Source organism: Poeciliopsis prolifica, unplaced genomic scaffold (genome assembly GCF_027474105.1).
Source record: "Poeciliopsis prolifica strain line A6 unplaced genomic scaffold, Auburn_PproV2 SCAFFOLD002, whole genome shotgun sequence".
In the NCBI taxonomy this organism is placed as follows: domain Eukaryota; kingdom Metazoa; phylum Chordata; class Actinopteri; order Cyprinodontiformes; family Poeciliidae; genus Poeciliopsis; species Poeciliopsis prolifica.
In genome coordinates, this window is record NW_026562377.1 from 9,723,406 (window position 1) to 9,736,311 (window position 12,906).

At 37.2% G+C, this 12,906-nt stretch overlaps 1 protein-coding gene across 4 annotated transcripts in view; it reads left to right on the forward strand.

Annotated features, from left to right (window-relative positions):
* Positions 1-12,906, forward strand: part of mast3b (microtubule associated serine/threonine kinase 3b) — a 33,799-nt gene that overhangs the window by 260 nt on the left and 20,633 nt on the right. For 2 of the 4 annotated variants that reach the window (XM_055050102.1, XM_055050111.1), the window contains exons 2-4: positions 3,262-3,351; positions 10,791-10,879; positions 12,493-12,565. In XM_055050102.1, the coding sequence (XP_054906077.1) occupies positions 3,262-3,351; positions 10,791-10,879; positions 12,493-12,565 (252 nt within the window). Of the gene's footprint in view, positions 1-3,261; positions 3,352-7,293; positions 7,787-10,790; positions 10,880-12,492; positions 12,566-12,906 lie in introns of those variants that run through there. The other 2 variants (XM_055050121.1, XM_055050131.1) reach the window with 1 other exon arrangement.

Sequence of the window (12,906 nt, forward strand, 5' to 3'; positions counted from 1 at the left end):
GTTCAATGTCAACAGACTTTTTAATTCCTTGCGACTCTTCTCTAAACTAACAACGGTAATGTTCGAAAGCGCACAAAGATACAGGTGATAACACATGTATGTATGTTTATATTTATATTTATAAATGTATATATCTATATATGTTTTAAACCAATTTGTATAAAATATGCGTGTGGGTGTGTGGTATGCTCTGCAAAGAAGTTATTTTACCTTTTAAGAAAAAAAAAATACAGGTTTCTGTTTTCCTAGACAGGTGGTCCACCAGCTTCACATACTGTGGCTCTAGGAGGCGCTATTTCTAGATAGATAGATAGATAGATAGATAGATAGATAGATAGATAGATAGATAGATAGATAGATAGATAGATAGATAGATAGATAGATAGATAGATAGATAGATAGATAGATAGATAGATAGATAGATAGATAGACTTTTTTTCTTTTTACCAAATATTTAGTAATACAACAAGGTGAAAATTTGTGATGGTGTCAATATCCAATGTAGTTATTGCTGCCATAGCCAATAAGTAATATTATCAATATTGTATTATATTTCACTACCCTTTGACATAAAAGCAACCATCGTGCTGACTTCTCCACAGCTTCTTTGCTTTAGGTAAACTCCCCACAACCCAGCGCTGCATGACTGTCAATGTCAGCGGCACAAAAAAACAGGTGTGGAAGGCATAGGGGTTAAGACGCTGAAGGGGGGGCAAAGTAAAATATTTCTAGTCATCATTTTCTGTATTTAACTCGTGTTTATCTGTGTGTAAATAACCTGACCAGTGACAGGCATAGCACTGATAAGGTGGAAGTTGAACTGTGACAACATGACCAAAGAAATACAAACTGTCCCCTTCAAACAATTTGCCAACAAGATGGAAATACATTTCAGTTGTTAATAACAGGTTGGTTTTATTCATCAGGCCATCATAGCCCTAGGCCTCCTGTTGAATGGCTAAAAAAATAAATAAATAAAGGTGTTGAAGTGGCGTTGTGACGGTCCAGACTTAAGTCAAGACCTGACACGGATCATCACATAAATACTGCTTTTAGGCTATTATCGATTGATATTAACATTTATGTGACTATTTGAAACATGTGGTGAAAGTACACAAGCAGAATTTAAGAAAGTCTTTATGGTGAAAATGCTGTTTCACGGCACGAGCTAGCACAAGATGAGCTGCAAGGGTGGGCCATGTTATTCTTCACTCTTTTTCTGTAATGTTATGTGTTTTATTATTTAAATATGGAAATCTAACCAAGTTTAAATATCTTCTCTTTGTTGATGTCACCATAAAGAAAAACAGCTTGCATATCAATACCATATTTTTTGTGAGAATCAAACAACTACTTTTTTAATGTGTTTAATTTCTGATGAGAAAATCCAGCTGTCAAAGCACACAGTGATGTTTTTTTGCGTCAGCTCAGTTTTTAAAGTTGTATGTATGTATAAATTAAATTAGTCTAAGAAATCAAGGGCAAACAACTCCCTCCTTCTGCTTGTCAACTAATATTTAAACTTGAGGTGTAGAAGTCAAGCTGTCAGTTTTGAAGAGGAGCCATTAGCACCTCTGACGATATGGAGATCAGGCCAAAAAAATGTGCAACTCCTGACTGGATATTTTCCTAATATTATTTCTTTAATATTTTCAGCTCAGCTGTCTTCTCACCGCATGATTTTTGAATGAATCACACACTGGCCTCCACTCCTCCGTACTTTGGGAAACTGCGAGTTTTTAGACATGAAGAAAGACAGATATGTAATTTTCTTATTATCTTACGAACCTGTGATTTCCATTTTCATTAAATTATGTGAAAAGACTGCAGTTTTACGTCCACCCACTCTTCCTCCTAAGTGAATGCAGGTTTTCTTTATATAGTGAAGGGGGGGGGTACACGATGGCCACAAAATGCTGATCCATAAGGCGTAGGAGCTACTTGCTCACATCCTTATTCTCTGATCCATCCATCTGCCTCCTGCATGAACCATCTCAGCTGAGCATGCGCTATTTTCATTTCATTTTCATTTTTAGGCACTCTGTAGCATCTGTTCCTGCGTAGAGTGGGAATTCAGAGGAGTTATGGGGTTTTAATGACAGCTGAAGGAACGCCTCTCCGAATCAAAACATCAGCATCAAACATGAACAAAAAGGCATAACACTTTTGCCTGTGCTTAACTGAGTATTTTCAAATTTGCTTAATTTTATTAGAGCTCTTTTGTATGCAGGAATGTTTGTTTAATAAGGTTTATGTGAGAACAATAAGGCAGGAAGAAGCAAATAGCTGGAAACATCCTAAATCATACCCCCATTGTGTCATTGTAGCCCTTGTGTACATCGAAGTAAAATGATAAATTCAGTGTTAATGCCACCATTGAGTCATTCGGAGACTCTCTACTCACTTCACACTTTGGACAGAGGTGTGTTAAAAGAGAAGACATAAATGAAGGAAAATGCAGCACAGGAACACCTATAAGGACGTTGTATCTAGTAATAATCCTTGAGGGAATTACATGCCTGTTATTGCATGATTATGAGTTGAATTTTAGAGAATGAGAACTCTTTGTACAAGGAGTTGTTTTTTTCACCCTCCTCCTGCATTACTATGACAACACGTTCATTAGTGCTAGTACAGCTAGTCAATGCTGTACTTTGAGAAGCTTCTGCAGCACAGAGACAATAGTTGAGCCCAGAAGGCAGAGCTTACATCTGAGCAGATAAATCAATAGGAGATAGCCTCTTTGCCCAGTCAGCGTTACGATGTACACTTTAGGGTGGCTGAGCTGGCTGAGCTCGCATATCTTTATGCAAAAATGGTGCATCGGGGTGTAAAGTTGAGGATTACATCAATCTTACATCATAATGTCTCCGCTTAAGTCTTATCAGACCCTAAGAAACTCTTTAATCCAGTTAAATATCAATTACAGATTCTTAAAGATTTTCATCCATCCATCCATTTCTGTTCTGATGAAGTTCTAATACTGAGGTAAATGTTAATTTATGACATATTACAAGATAAAATTCATTTTCTGGCTCACTGACACGTCATTGATCCATTTTTGTTGGCATAAAATGATAAACCTGCCTGATGATGCGTCCAAGCACCCTGTCACAAATCTTTGTGACTTTGTGAGAGTCCATCATTGAAGTGACAGGCACAAACCTCTTACCCTACAGGACAACACTCTGACGTCAGTAGATGACTTGTCAAACTCCTGACTCAGCTCTCTAATCTATGCCACCATGTCTTTCCTTGCAGTTTGTCTCCCACTTGCCAGAGCCCGACTCTCCTGAGCCCATGCAGCCCCTGCAGTCCCTGCAGCCCCTTACAAACTCTACATCCATGGAGGTAAGACAGCTACGTCACACAAAAAACTGTAATTATTCCAAAAGGTGTTTAAGATATGACTTCTCATATTGACATTTTGAATGACAGAAAAGAAAATTGTTTAACTCCAGTACTGTAACAGTGTTTCCGATGTATAATTTGTCTTGTTTGGAAAATATTTTTTATACAGTCCTAGCCATGTGTGAAGCACTCATTATTGGTTGCTTGCAATTTTTATGATTTACTTCTATTAATATTTCCTTTAGCTTTATAAAGATGTGACATTTTTTGGATATTAGCTGTTTTTCTTTCATTTGTATTTTTTTACCTATTTTCTGAGAAATTTGTATTTGTTTTTCACTCTTCAGTTAGAAGAGGGTCAAATATATATATTTTTTATTTAAACAGAAGACTAAACTCTGGTGTGACCCAGAGTTTTCCCATAAAAGACGATGTGAAATCAGATTTAAATTTGATACTTAAGTCATTCACCAAAGTAGCCAGACACAAAGAAACAATTTTCTCCCAATTCTCTATTTGCAACTCTAAAAAAGTTGCAGTTTATCATCCTCACAACATGTGTAGCAATATCAAAATGTGGTGCTCCAGCTGCGATACAGCATGAAAACGATCCCTACAGAAGACAGTGAAGGAACATTAGAAAGATTATTTCAGTGTCACTACCTTCTGTACTTTACCGTTTCATTGAAGGAACATGGCTCTAAATATGATCAGACCTCTTACCCTCACCATGAAGCTTCTTAGCTGTATAAACTGCAACATGCAAAAGCAAAACTACCGTACTGCTGCACAGATTTTTCTCAAAAGCTAGTGAAAATGTGCTTCACATTATTGCTTTTATTCTGAACGTTTTAACTGTTTTGCATGTTTTGTTATGTTTTAATTGAATACGTTTTCACACTATTCTATGTCCAAATGAACTGCTATCCTCTTTCAAAGTATGTCATTTGGGCTAAAACAAATAAAAAATGAAAAGAATAAAAAAAAAAATCATGAACATCAAGGCAGTTTGACAGGAGTTAAATACAGTGAAGAATTACAGTCCTGTGTAAGATCTTTGCTTATTTTTTTATTTATTATTTTTTTAACCTGGCTTGCATCATGCTTTCACTTGTGAACAATGGACTCCAACAAAAGACTGTGAAAGCTCTTGAAAAAGGCTGGAGAGCTACTGATTAAAACAATCATCCAGTATCCATGGAAGCACCGCTAAAAGAAATTAGCTGAGGTTTAAAAGTTCTGCGCAGCAGTTCAAGAAAAAAAACAAGAAAAAGAAAGAAAATTACAACTTGTCTTTGTTGCTCTGGCTTCATGATTACAACTTCACAATCAGCAAATAAGGATTGATGTTGCTGTGGATGCCTTCAGAAAATCTCCCATTGTTACCCTTAGGTAATTAATAAAGGAGCATTTTTGTTTGTTAAAAATGTCAACTATAAGACATAAAGGCAGGGATTGATGGATGACACAGACCAGAACAGGTTGAAACTGACTCAGATGATGGAGGTCTGGTAAAAACAAGAGCTGAATAAAAGAGCTGTAGCACCAAAAAGAAATAACTGGGTAAAAATGTCTGAGTTTTGTTTTGTTTTTTCCACCGTATATTGAGGTGCTCCTATTTCGACCTATCAGTTGTGCCTCTGTGGGTTGCTTGGTAACAGTGCAGGGTGCTGTGGAGGAAGGCAGCACCGCAAACAGAGACTGCTGCATCCAACGTGTTTCTGGAGGTCTGAGCTGTGCTTGGCTGTCTCAGTACGCTCTGTACTTTCATGAATCTTATTCACTCTGTCGGGGGGTAAAAAGAAGAAGAAAAAAACCCCAGCAAATTTGATTTAAGCCGCGAAAATCTGTCACAGACGCACGGTAAGCTCCCTTTCAGACAGTCGTGCCACAGCATGGCAGGAGGTGTTTGTTCTTCATTCACACTGGTTTTACATTGGAGACGGCCCCCCTTCCTTATCTCCCTCACATTGTTACTTCACAAATCCAGAAACATGTTCCTACCCTTGCATCAGACATCAGTCTTTACTTACTTCCTGACATCAGTCTTTGATTTTGGCATATCGTGTGCAGCAGCTTGGCTCAGCAATTCTGATGCAAAACAATTTCTTCAAAGTAAATATGAAAATAATCTGCCTCATATCTGGTGTTAGGGTTGAGATTCAGCTGATATGATGCTGGAAGCCATTACTGCACACAGTGAATACATGGGATGGAGAAACTATAGGTCATGTTTCCTTAAATATTTATCATACTAAAATTATACCAAACATTGAACATAGCAACATTTGAAGTTATTTTAACATTTTGATGTTGGATTAAGCACCTTTTAAAAAAAATAAAAATAAATAAGCGTTATTTTTTAACTGTTTCAAAATAAAAAATAAAAAAAAAATCCTTAAAAAAACCCAATCCCTTATTTAGTGGGGCAATATGAGACCAAAACCCAAACCTCAGTAAAGAGTTAAAGTTTTCTGGGTCAGTTTTTATCTTTGAAAACTAGAAAAATCAGTTGTGAAATACTAATTATTTCAGTTATAACTGTTCACACAAAAGTACAAATTGATAGCAAACATAGCTTTAAACAGCTGAACATACAAAGTATGAAATTTGACTCTATCTTCCCTCTGCCTGGCTCCTGGTGGTATGATCCACCTTTTTCAGATGCTTTCAGGTTCTGTGGGACATTTTGCATTCCCTAATACAAAAGAAGCGTACACTGCAAGTGTTGACTACACTCTACCAGAAGTTGTACAGTTTGCGCTGAATGGTGTTTTAAAATATTTTGCCTGGACTTATAAAGGGTTCACATTTCTAAATTTATGGGACACTGCGTTGTGTGTCATTATTTGTCAAATTAAAGATGAAATAAATGTTGATACTTTTGGCAAACAAAGCCAAACAAGACTTTAATCAACAGAAATACAGCCCTTCATAAAACTGCTTTTTAAAGACAATATTACAGTGATTTATTTCCTTTTATCACAACAGTCAATTTCTGCACATTAACTGGATAGATTTTTTTCACTTATTGAATTAACATCAGATTTTTTGTAAATATTTACCACCTATTTGTTCAGCAATTTTCTATATCCTTTTAGTCCTTGAAAGTTGCAGTGGATGCTTATAACCTCTGTACGTTATCAAAGAGGCCACACACACTACTAATTTAAAGTGGCCTTAAGGTAAAACCCCTGACAACAACATACCAACAATCAGTTTCTGCATGACCAACATATACAGACACTGTATATTAGCTTCTGTTCATTATAACAAGCTGCTTTTGGATGCTTCTTCTCTCTTTGTAAGATGAATTTCAATATAATTTTGCTTGAATATATATATTAAAACAAAATATGTGCGATTAGTGGATGTAATTTTGAAAGTGTATCTGTGATTTGCACATTTCCTTATTATGTTTTGAAACGATGAAGATGAAAGTGCTATAAAAGACAGATACCTAGTTTTTAAATGATTGAGTCATAACTACTTAACTACCAAATAGAGAAACTCTTAAATGCTTTAAAGATTTGTGTTTATTAGAAATGTGAGGGCATATTAATCAACATGACCACTTCAATCCATAATGTAAATGCATCCGATTCAGCTATTTTCCGTCACTGTATTAAGGCTGTAGACAACTGCAAGTACAAGATATAATGTTCCTTCTCATTAATAAGAAATTTATTAAATAATATTCACATATTAATAATAAATAATATTTTTATTTAAACTACATTCGTATTAACTGAGTCCGGTCCTACAGTACAGTGCTCAAATATTTTCCAGGCATAATAGCCCTTTTAATTCCGACTAAACTATATATGTATGAGCTACACTGTACACGATTTGTTCAAACTGACTGCTTCGTAAAATATTTAATAGCAGTGTGTAACCGAGATTACCGAGCAGCACCTGAACGCATCGACAGTCTCCAGCTTCCTCACACGGACGCACACGCAGCTAGCGGCGGCTCTGCCAAAAACTATTGTGTGTACGATTGTTGTTGTTGTCGTCAGACGGTCTTACACACGCTTGACCACCTGCCATGGAGTGGGCTCTCCGGACCGAGGGCTGCTGTGGGACAGCGGACCGGAGGACGTGAAGGACAGAAGCTCCGCAGCCGTTGGGACCGAGCAGCACGCGGCAGACAGAATGAATACAAAAGGAACCCCAGAGAAGAAAATACGATGGTGGGGAAAGCAGCAGCAGTAGCAGCGGCAGTAGCGGCGGGAGGAGGAGGGGAAGAAGCGGCTTTCACATCCACCAGAGCTGCAGTTTTGTAAAAGGGGGCAAAAAAAATTCTCTCAAGTTGGAGACAGGGTTATTTCGCTTGAACATTTTTCAGGATGTCGGACCCGAGTCACTGTTCTGCGGTTCCGAACCAGAACAAATCCCGTTTTGTTCCTGTTTCGCTGCTGAAACGATCCAAAAGGTACTTTAGTAAGGAGTTCGAAAATGATGACAAGAACTGTTTTTAAAAGCTTAACCCTTTGTTGATTTGCAGCTGCTCTTGGCGCAGGCTGACACACATTTTCTGTTTGGGTATTAAAAGAGCCTCAGCATGCTGGTTTGATAATAACAATACAAAGGCATCGTTAGTCCTCAATGAACATCAGCATTTTCCAGCTGCATGTTTCTCTGGCTGAACAAAAGGAGCAGTTTGCAGGCTTAAGGAAACAGATACGCTGTGTGGGTTACCATGAAACTTGGTCATCTCTGGTAACAAGGCGTCTGATTTCCACAGTTCTGATATCATGTTTACCTGTAAACATCCTGAATCAGGGTGTCACACAGGATCCCTTGCAGGTTTCTGCATGATTTTCATCCTGCTTTTTCCTTCTGTGCTGAATTAGATGAAATGTAAAGAGGCACAAATGTTTTAAAAATTGACAGTAATGCAACCAACAGTATTGCGATAGTGCCATTGGCTTTAACTAACAGGTAAGTTGTAGAGTAATGAAACAAACAAAAACAAAAAACGAATCAAATTTAAAGAATAGAGCCCAGAAAATAATCTTTTTGATAATTTCTCATAAAATTACAAGATGATTATAGGTTTACCAAATCGTAAGAAATAAAATGTCAATTTCCTCCGAAAACAAACAATACTTGAAAGTATTTTCAGTTATTAAATAAAAAAAAATGCACTTCTTGATGTGTAGAAAATCTGCTAAATGTTGCTTTGATGTATAAATGGTGCTAGTATTGTAATTCCGTAGTTTTTTGGGGATTCAGAACCAACAGTATGGCAGAAACTCCATCACAGATTTTATTGTTTGGTGCTTTATGGTCCAAGAAATTAAAACTGGAATTGGTGGGCAAAATGTCAGAGAAAATTGGATATCAGAATCGGCTGTGGATAAACCTGATCAGTGCATTTTTTCCTTCTATTTAATTATTTAAATTCTGGTCAGGAGTCTATTTATTTGTCAGATTGTTGAATAATAATGTTATTTTATTTTATTGTGGTCTGAGTTTATTTTCTATTATTGCTTCTCCGGTCGGATGCTCAATAAGAAAAAAAAAACACCCATGCTTCCACAGCTCCAGACATCTGTCGTTCTAGCTGGGCCTGCTGTTGCTGTTGATGTACACACAGCCCTCTTCCCCTGTAGCCTTGAGCTTGTTGACAGTCGTTTTCCTTTTTTTTTTTATGTTTTGGCTCTCAAATGTGTTTTCCCTCTTCATCTGATATGACCATGCTGTTTTGTCCTGCATTTGACTGTAGCTTTGTAGTTGTAGTTGTATAATATTTCTCGTGGCAGAGCAGCTCTGAAGGTGGAAATAATCTCACGAGTTGAGGTAAATCTCAGACGGCAAAGATGAAGAGATTTCAGCTTCATGCACTAAGTACAAGTCTCATCTGTATTAGACTATAAAGTGTATATATTTTTGGTTACTAAGATCTGGAGATGTCCCAGTTGTCCCTGCATTGTTTGTAAATCTTTGCATCTTTGAAATGAAATTGATTCTTGAAAATATCCCTTAACTGTGATGATGTATGCATGAATACATCAGTTAATTAATAATGGATGTGTGCATGCATCAACTATTTGAACTATTGCCTGGAGTCTAATAAGCTGAACTTTTTTTATGCATTCAGGCTCTTAAAGCCTGTAATTATTTGGTAACGGTCATTGCTTAATACAGCAGAAAAGTTTTAGAAAGCAAGCAGATGGTCAAATTATTAACAAACTACAACTAATTTTCTTTTATTTATTTTTTGTTGTTGCCAAATGAGCAGATGATGGTCAGAAGATCTTTTTTCTAAAATTTATTATTGATAAGAATATGGATATTGAATTTTATTTTATTTTTTCAATAGTTGCTGGACTGGTAGTCTATGTTTGCTATTAACCAAAAGGAGAAGAATGCCTATTTTTGCAATTTACCATATGTCATCGCATGTTTTCCTTACATGGTGCCTTCCTACTTAGGTTAAAGGCTAAGAGAAATGCTGATGTCATCTTGTAGTCTCTTCTAATTGTCTCTCTGTGACTACATTTCTGAAATATGTAAACACATCGTGTGTCTGCTGCTTCAACTGTGGATTGTATAGATTTCACGTTTTCAAGCTGTCAAACATAGTTTTATTGATCAAACAGAAAAAGTTGTTTATCATTCCCCAGTAAATCTTATTTGCTTATTATACATCTGAGTGACTTTGAGATAAACTCAAATTCAAATGGTGGTTTTTACACTTAACCAGATTGTATGAAAGATACAACCATAAAGTGCAGTATGGTTTACACACAAACAGGTATGTTTTTGTGTCATTCAGTTCTCCACAATAGTCTGTGCTTAGAGGATAATAGTCTACTACTTTAGAGGTCAAGTGTCTTTTAATCTGCCAACTGATGCTTTCTCAGAGCTTTTATGTCTACAAGCTGCTGCTCTGCGAACACACACACAGTCTGACTCCTGTACATAAAGACAACCTGAAGCACTGCATTTAGTCAAGTGTATGATTGTAGATGAAAACAGTCAAGGCCACTGCAATTACGCTGGGTTTCAGTGAATACACTGGGGTTGTTTCTCTCCTGACTGATATTATCTGGGGTGGGGATTCAAATAAAAGACTTCAATTGTCATTGTAAGAAAATAAAACCCAGTTATCAGCTCTTTTGAGAGCAAGATGAGAGTACACCGTTGCTTTGCAAATGCAGGGACCAAAAGGATAAATAAATGATTTCATTTGCATAGATTACCAGTCATTCCTGCTTCAAATTGATTCGGCTTTATTTTTCCAGCCCTCATGCTGCTTACCATATGCATTTGAGAGCTGCAATTAATCAGGTGGTTAGGCTTGATTTCTTCTATTCCCTGTTCAGCCTGTGTTGCTCAGTATGCAAAATCACACAATCATTTTCATGTGAATTGTTTGCAGAGATGCAAAAAAGTGACGTGTGTTGACCGTGTCTTTCTCTGTGCTTCAGCTGTCGCAGCAGCAACAGGAAGAGTCTTGGCGTCGGGACGCCCTCACCCACGCTGTCACGGCCTCTTTCCCCACTCTCACTCCACACAGGTAACTGTTTTGATGACGGTTCCTTTCTGTCACAAAGCTTAAGCGATGACGGGCATTAATCCTAGTTGAAAACTTTTGAAAGTTGGCTCTTGTGATCAACTTTAAATTCAGGTGCCACAGTAATTTGTAGACGTAACTAGTTTGATTACAGCTACATTAAAAGAAAATCTATTGGTGAAACATTGGAGGACAATTTCTGCCAACGAGTTGTGACCTAATTTTCTCTTCACCTAAATTTGAAATAACATAAACTTAAATTAGTCATTCAGATTATGAAATAGTACAAGTGCAATCACACAAGAAAAACTATGTAAAGTAGGAAAATATAGTCATCTACATGGAGTCGTGTTGTGCTAATACAGTGGATTTAAATGAGGCAGTGCAAGTTGACAATAATGAACCACAACTCTAAGCTTGTTCAAGATGGTGTCATGCATCACAGAGCTGGCACAATTCCAGATGAGGAAACAATCTTTAGAGCAGGAAATTGCTCTAAAGATTGGAATCCCTAACATGCTGGTGTTTGTCGTATGTTTCAGCATGACCAGTTATTTTACGTTGGAGAAAATGACTGGTCATTAACAGAGGGCCAAATGTAAACATAAAATACTGTGCAGAACTTCAAACCAGCAGTTAGTCCTGAAAAACAAATTTTCTTGTAATCCTGAAAGTGGTTGTCATCAAAAATTTTGTAATATTTTGTAGACTTTGTTAGAGCAATTATCAGATGAACGTTTGCTTTGATTTTTTTAATCCCTTATTTGTCACCCGCAAAATGCTTTCAAGTCAATGGATCCATGAAGACACCTGTCTCATTATGACAGTTAAGGGGTTATTAAAACATGAATTGTTTAAGCACAAATAGAGAAAATAAACGTCATTGTTATTCATATTCAGAAGAAAACATGCCCAAAATCCCTCAAATATACCAACAGCAAAAATAGTATTTTGTAAACTTTAAGCAAAGACCTCATGGATTCTGGAGTAGTACTGCAACGAATCACTTACAAAAGACAAAGAAATCTGGCTTTTTGCAAGCAAAAATATAAAGAAGTGAGGGGTGACTCAACTATTTGCTCAGTTTCACATTTCTAAATATTTGGGTGTTATCTTCCTGGTTTTTCAAACAGCATTGCACAGCCCCATAACACTATCAGGCAGCTGCACTCTATGAGAACACTTTTGCTCAAGAGCCCTTCATAGGGGCGATATGCAGATGCGTTCCCTTTTGAACTCAATCATGCTAAGGATTATCTAATCACAGAATAAAATCAAGCCCTAATTGGGCACTCTACAGGCTGGATGTAAACAAACATAGTCTCTCGTTTACCCGCATCCCCAGATACCAGCAAAACAATGCAGACAGAGGATTTTCCCCTGGTTTTACTGTTTCCAGCTTGGTAGCATAATGTTTTGAAACGTAATGCCAAGCTCTAATGTTGGAACTTTGGCATCGTTGACTTATGTTACCCTTTTCAACGGTTCCAGACATGACGTCACTATTTTTGGGACATTGCCCATTGCAAATAGAACCAAGACAGTTTGCTTGTGCCGTGTGTCTGTTTTTACAGCTGTGAATTGTTCTGCTAATGACATTGAGTTTCCTTGTTTAGCTGTGAGCAGTCCTCTCGACAGCCCTCGAAATGTGTCGACCAGTGCCTGCCTCAACTTTCCATTTGCCCGAAGGTATGCCAACCAAAACTGTGAAGCTTGTTCTTCCTGTTGGGCTACATTTTTATTTGGTTGCTTCGATAGTTTTTGATTAATACGCCTGTATTTAGCATTCTTTGTTGTTTGATATCAATCGTATTTCTCTTCATTACACACATTACTGAAGCCTGATGTTTACCGACAAACCTTTTTTTCTCACTGCCTGAGATCAGATCAAGCTAAACTGTTCATGTTTTGGATCAGTTAGGTTCACTAAAATTATTTCTATTTATTTATGTAAAGTACATTTTGTGCAGTGCACCAGCCTTTTCTGCACAAATCCCCTCCCCCCTTGCAACCTGATGCATCCACCCCGT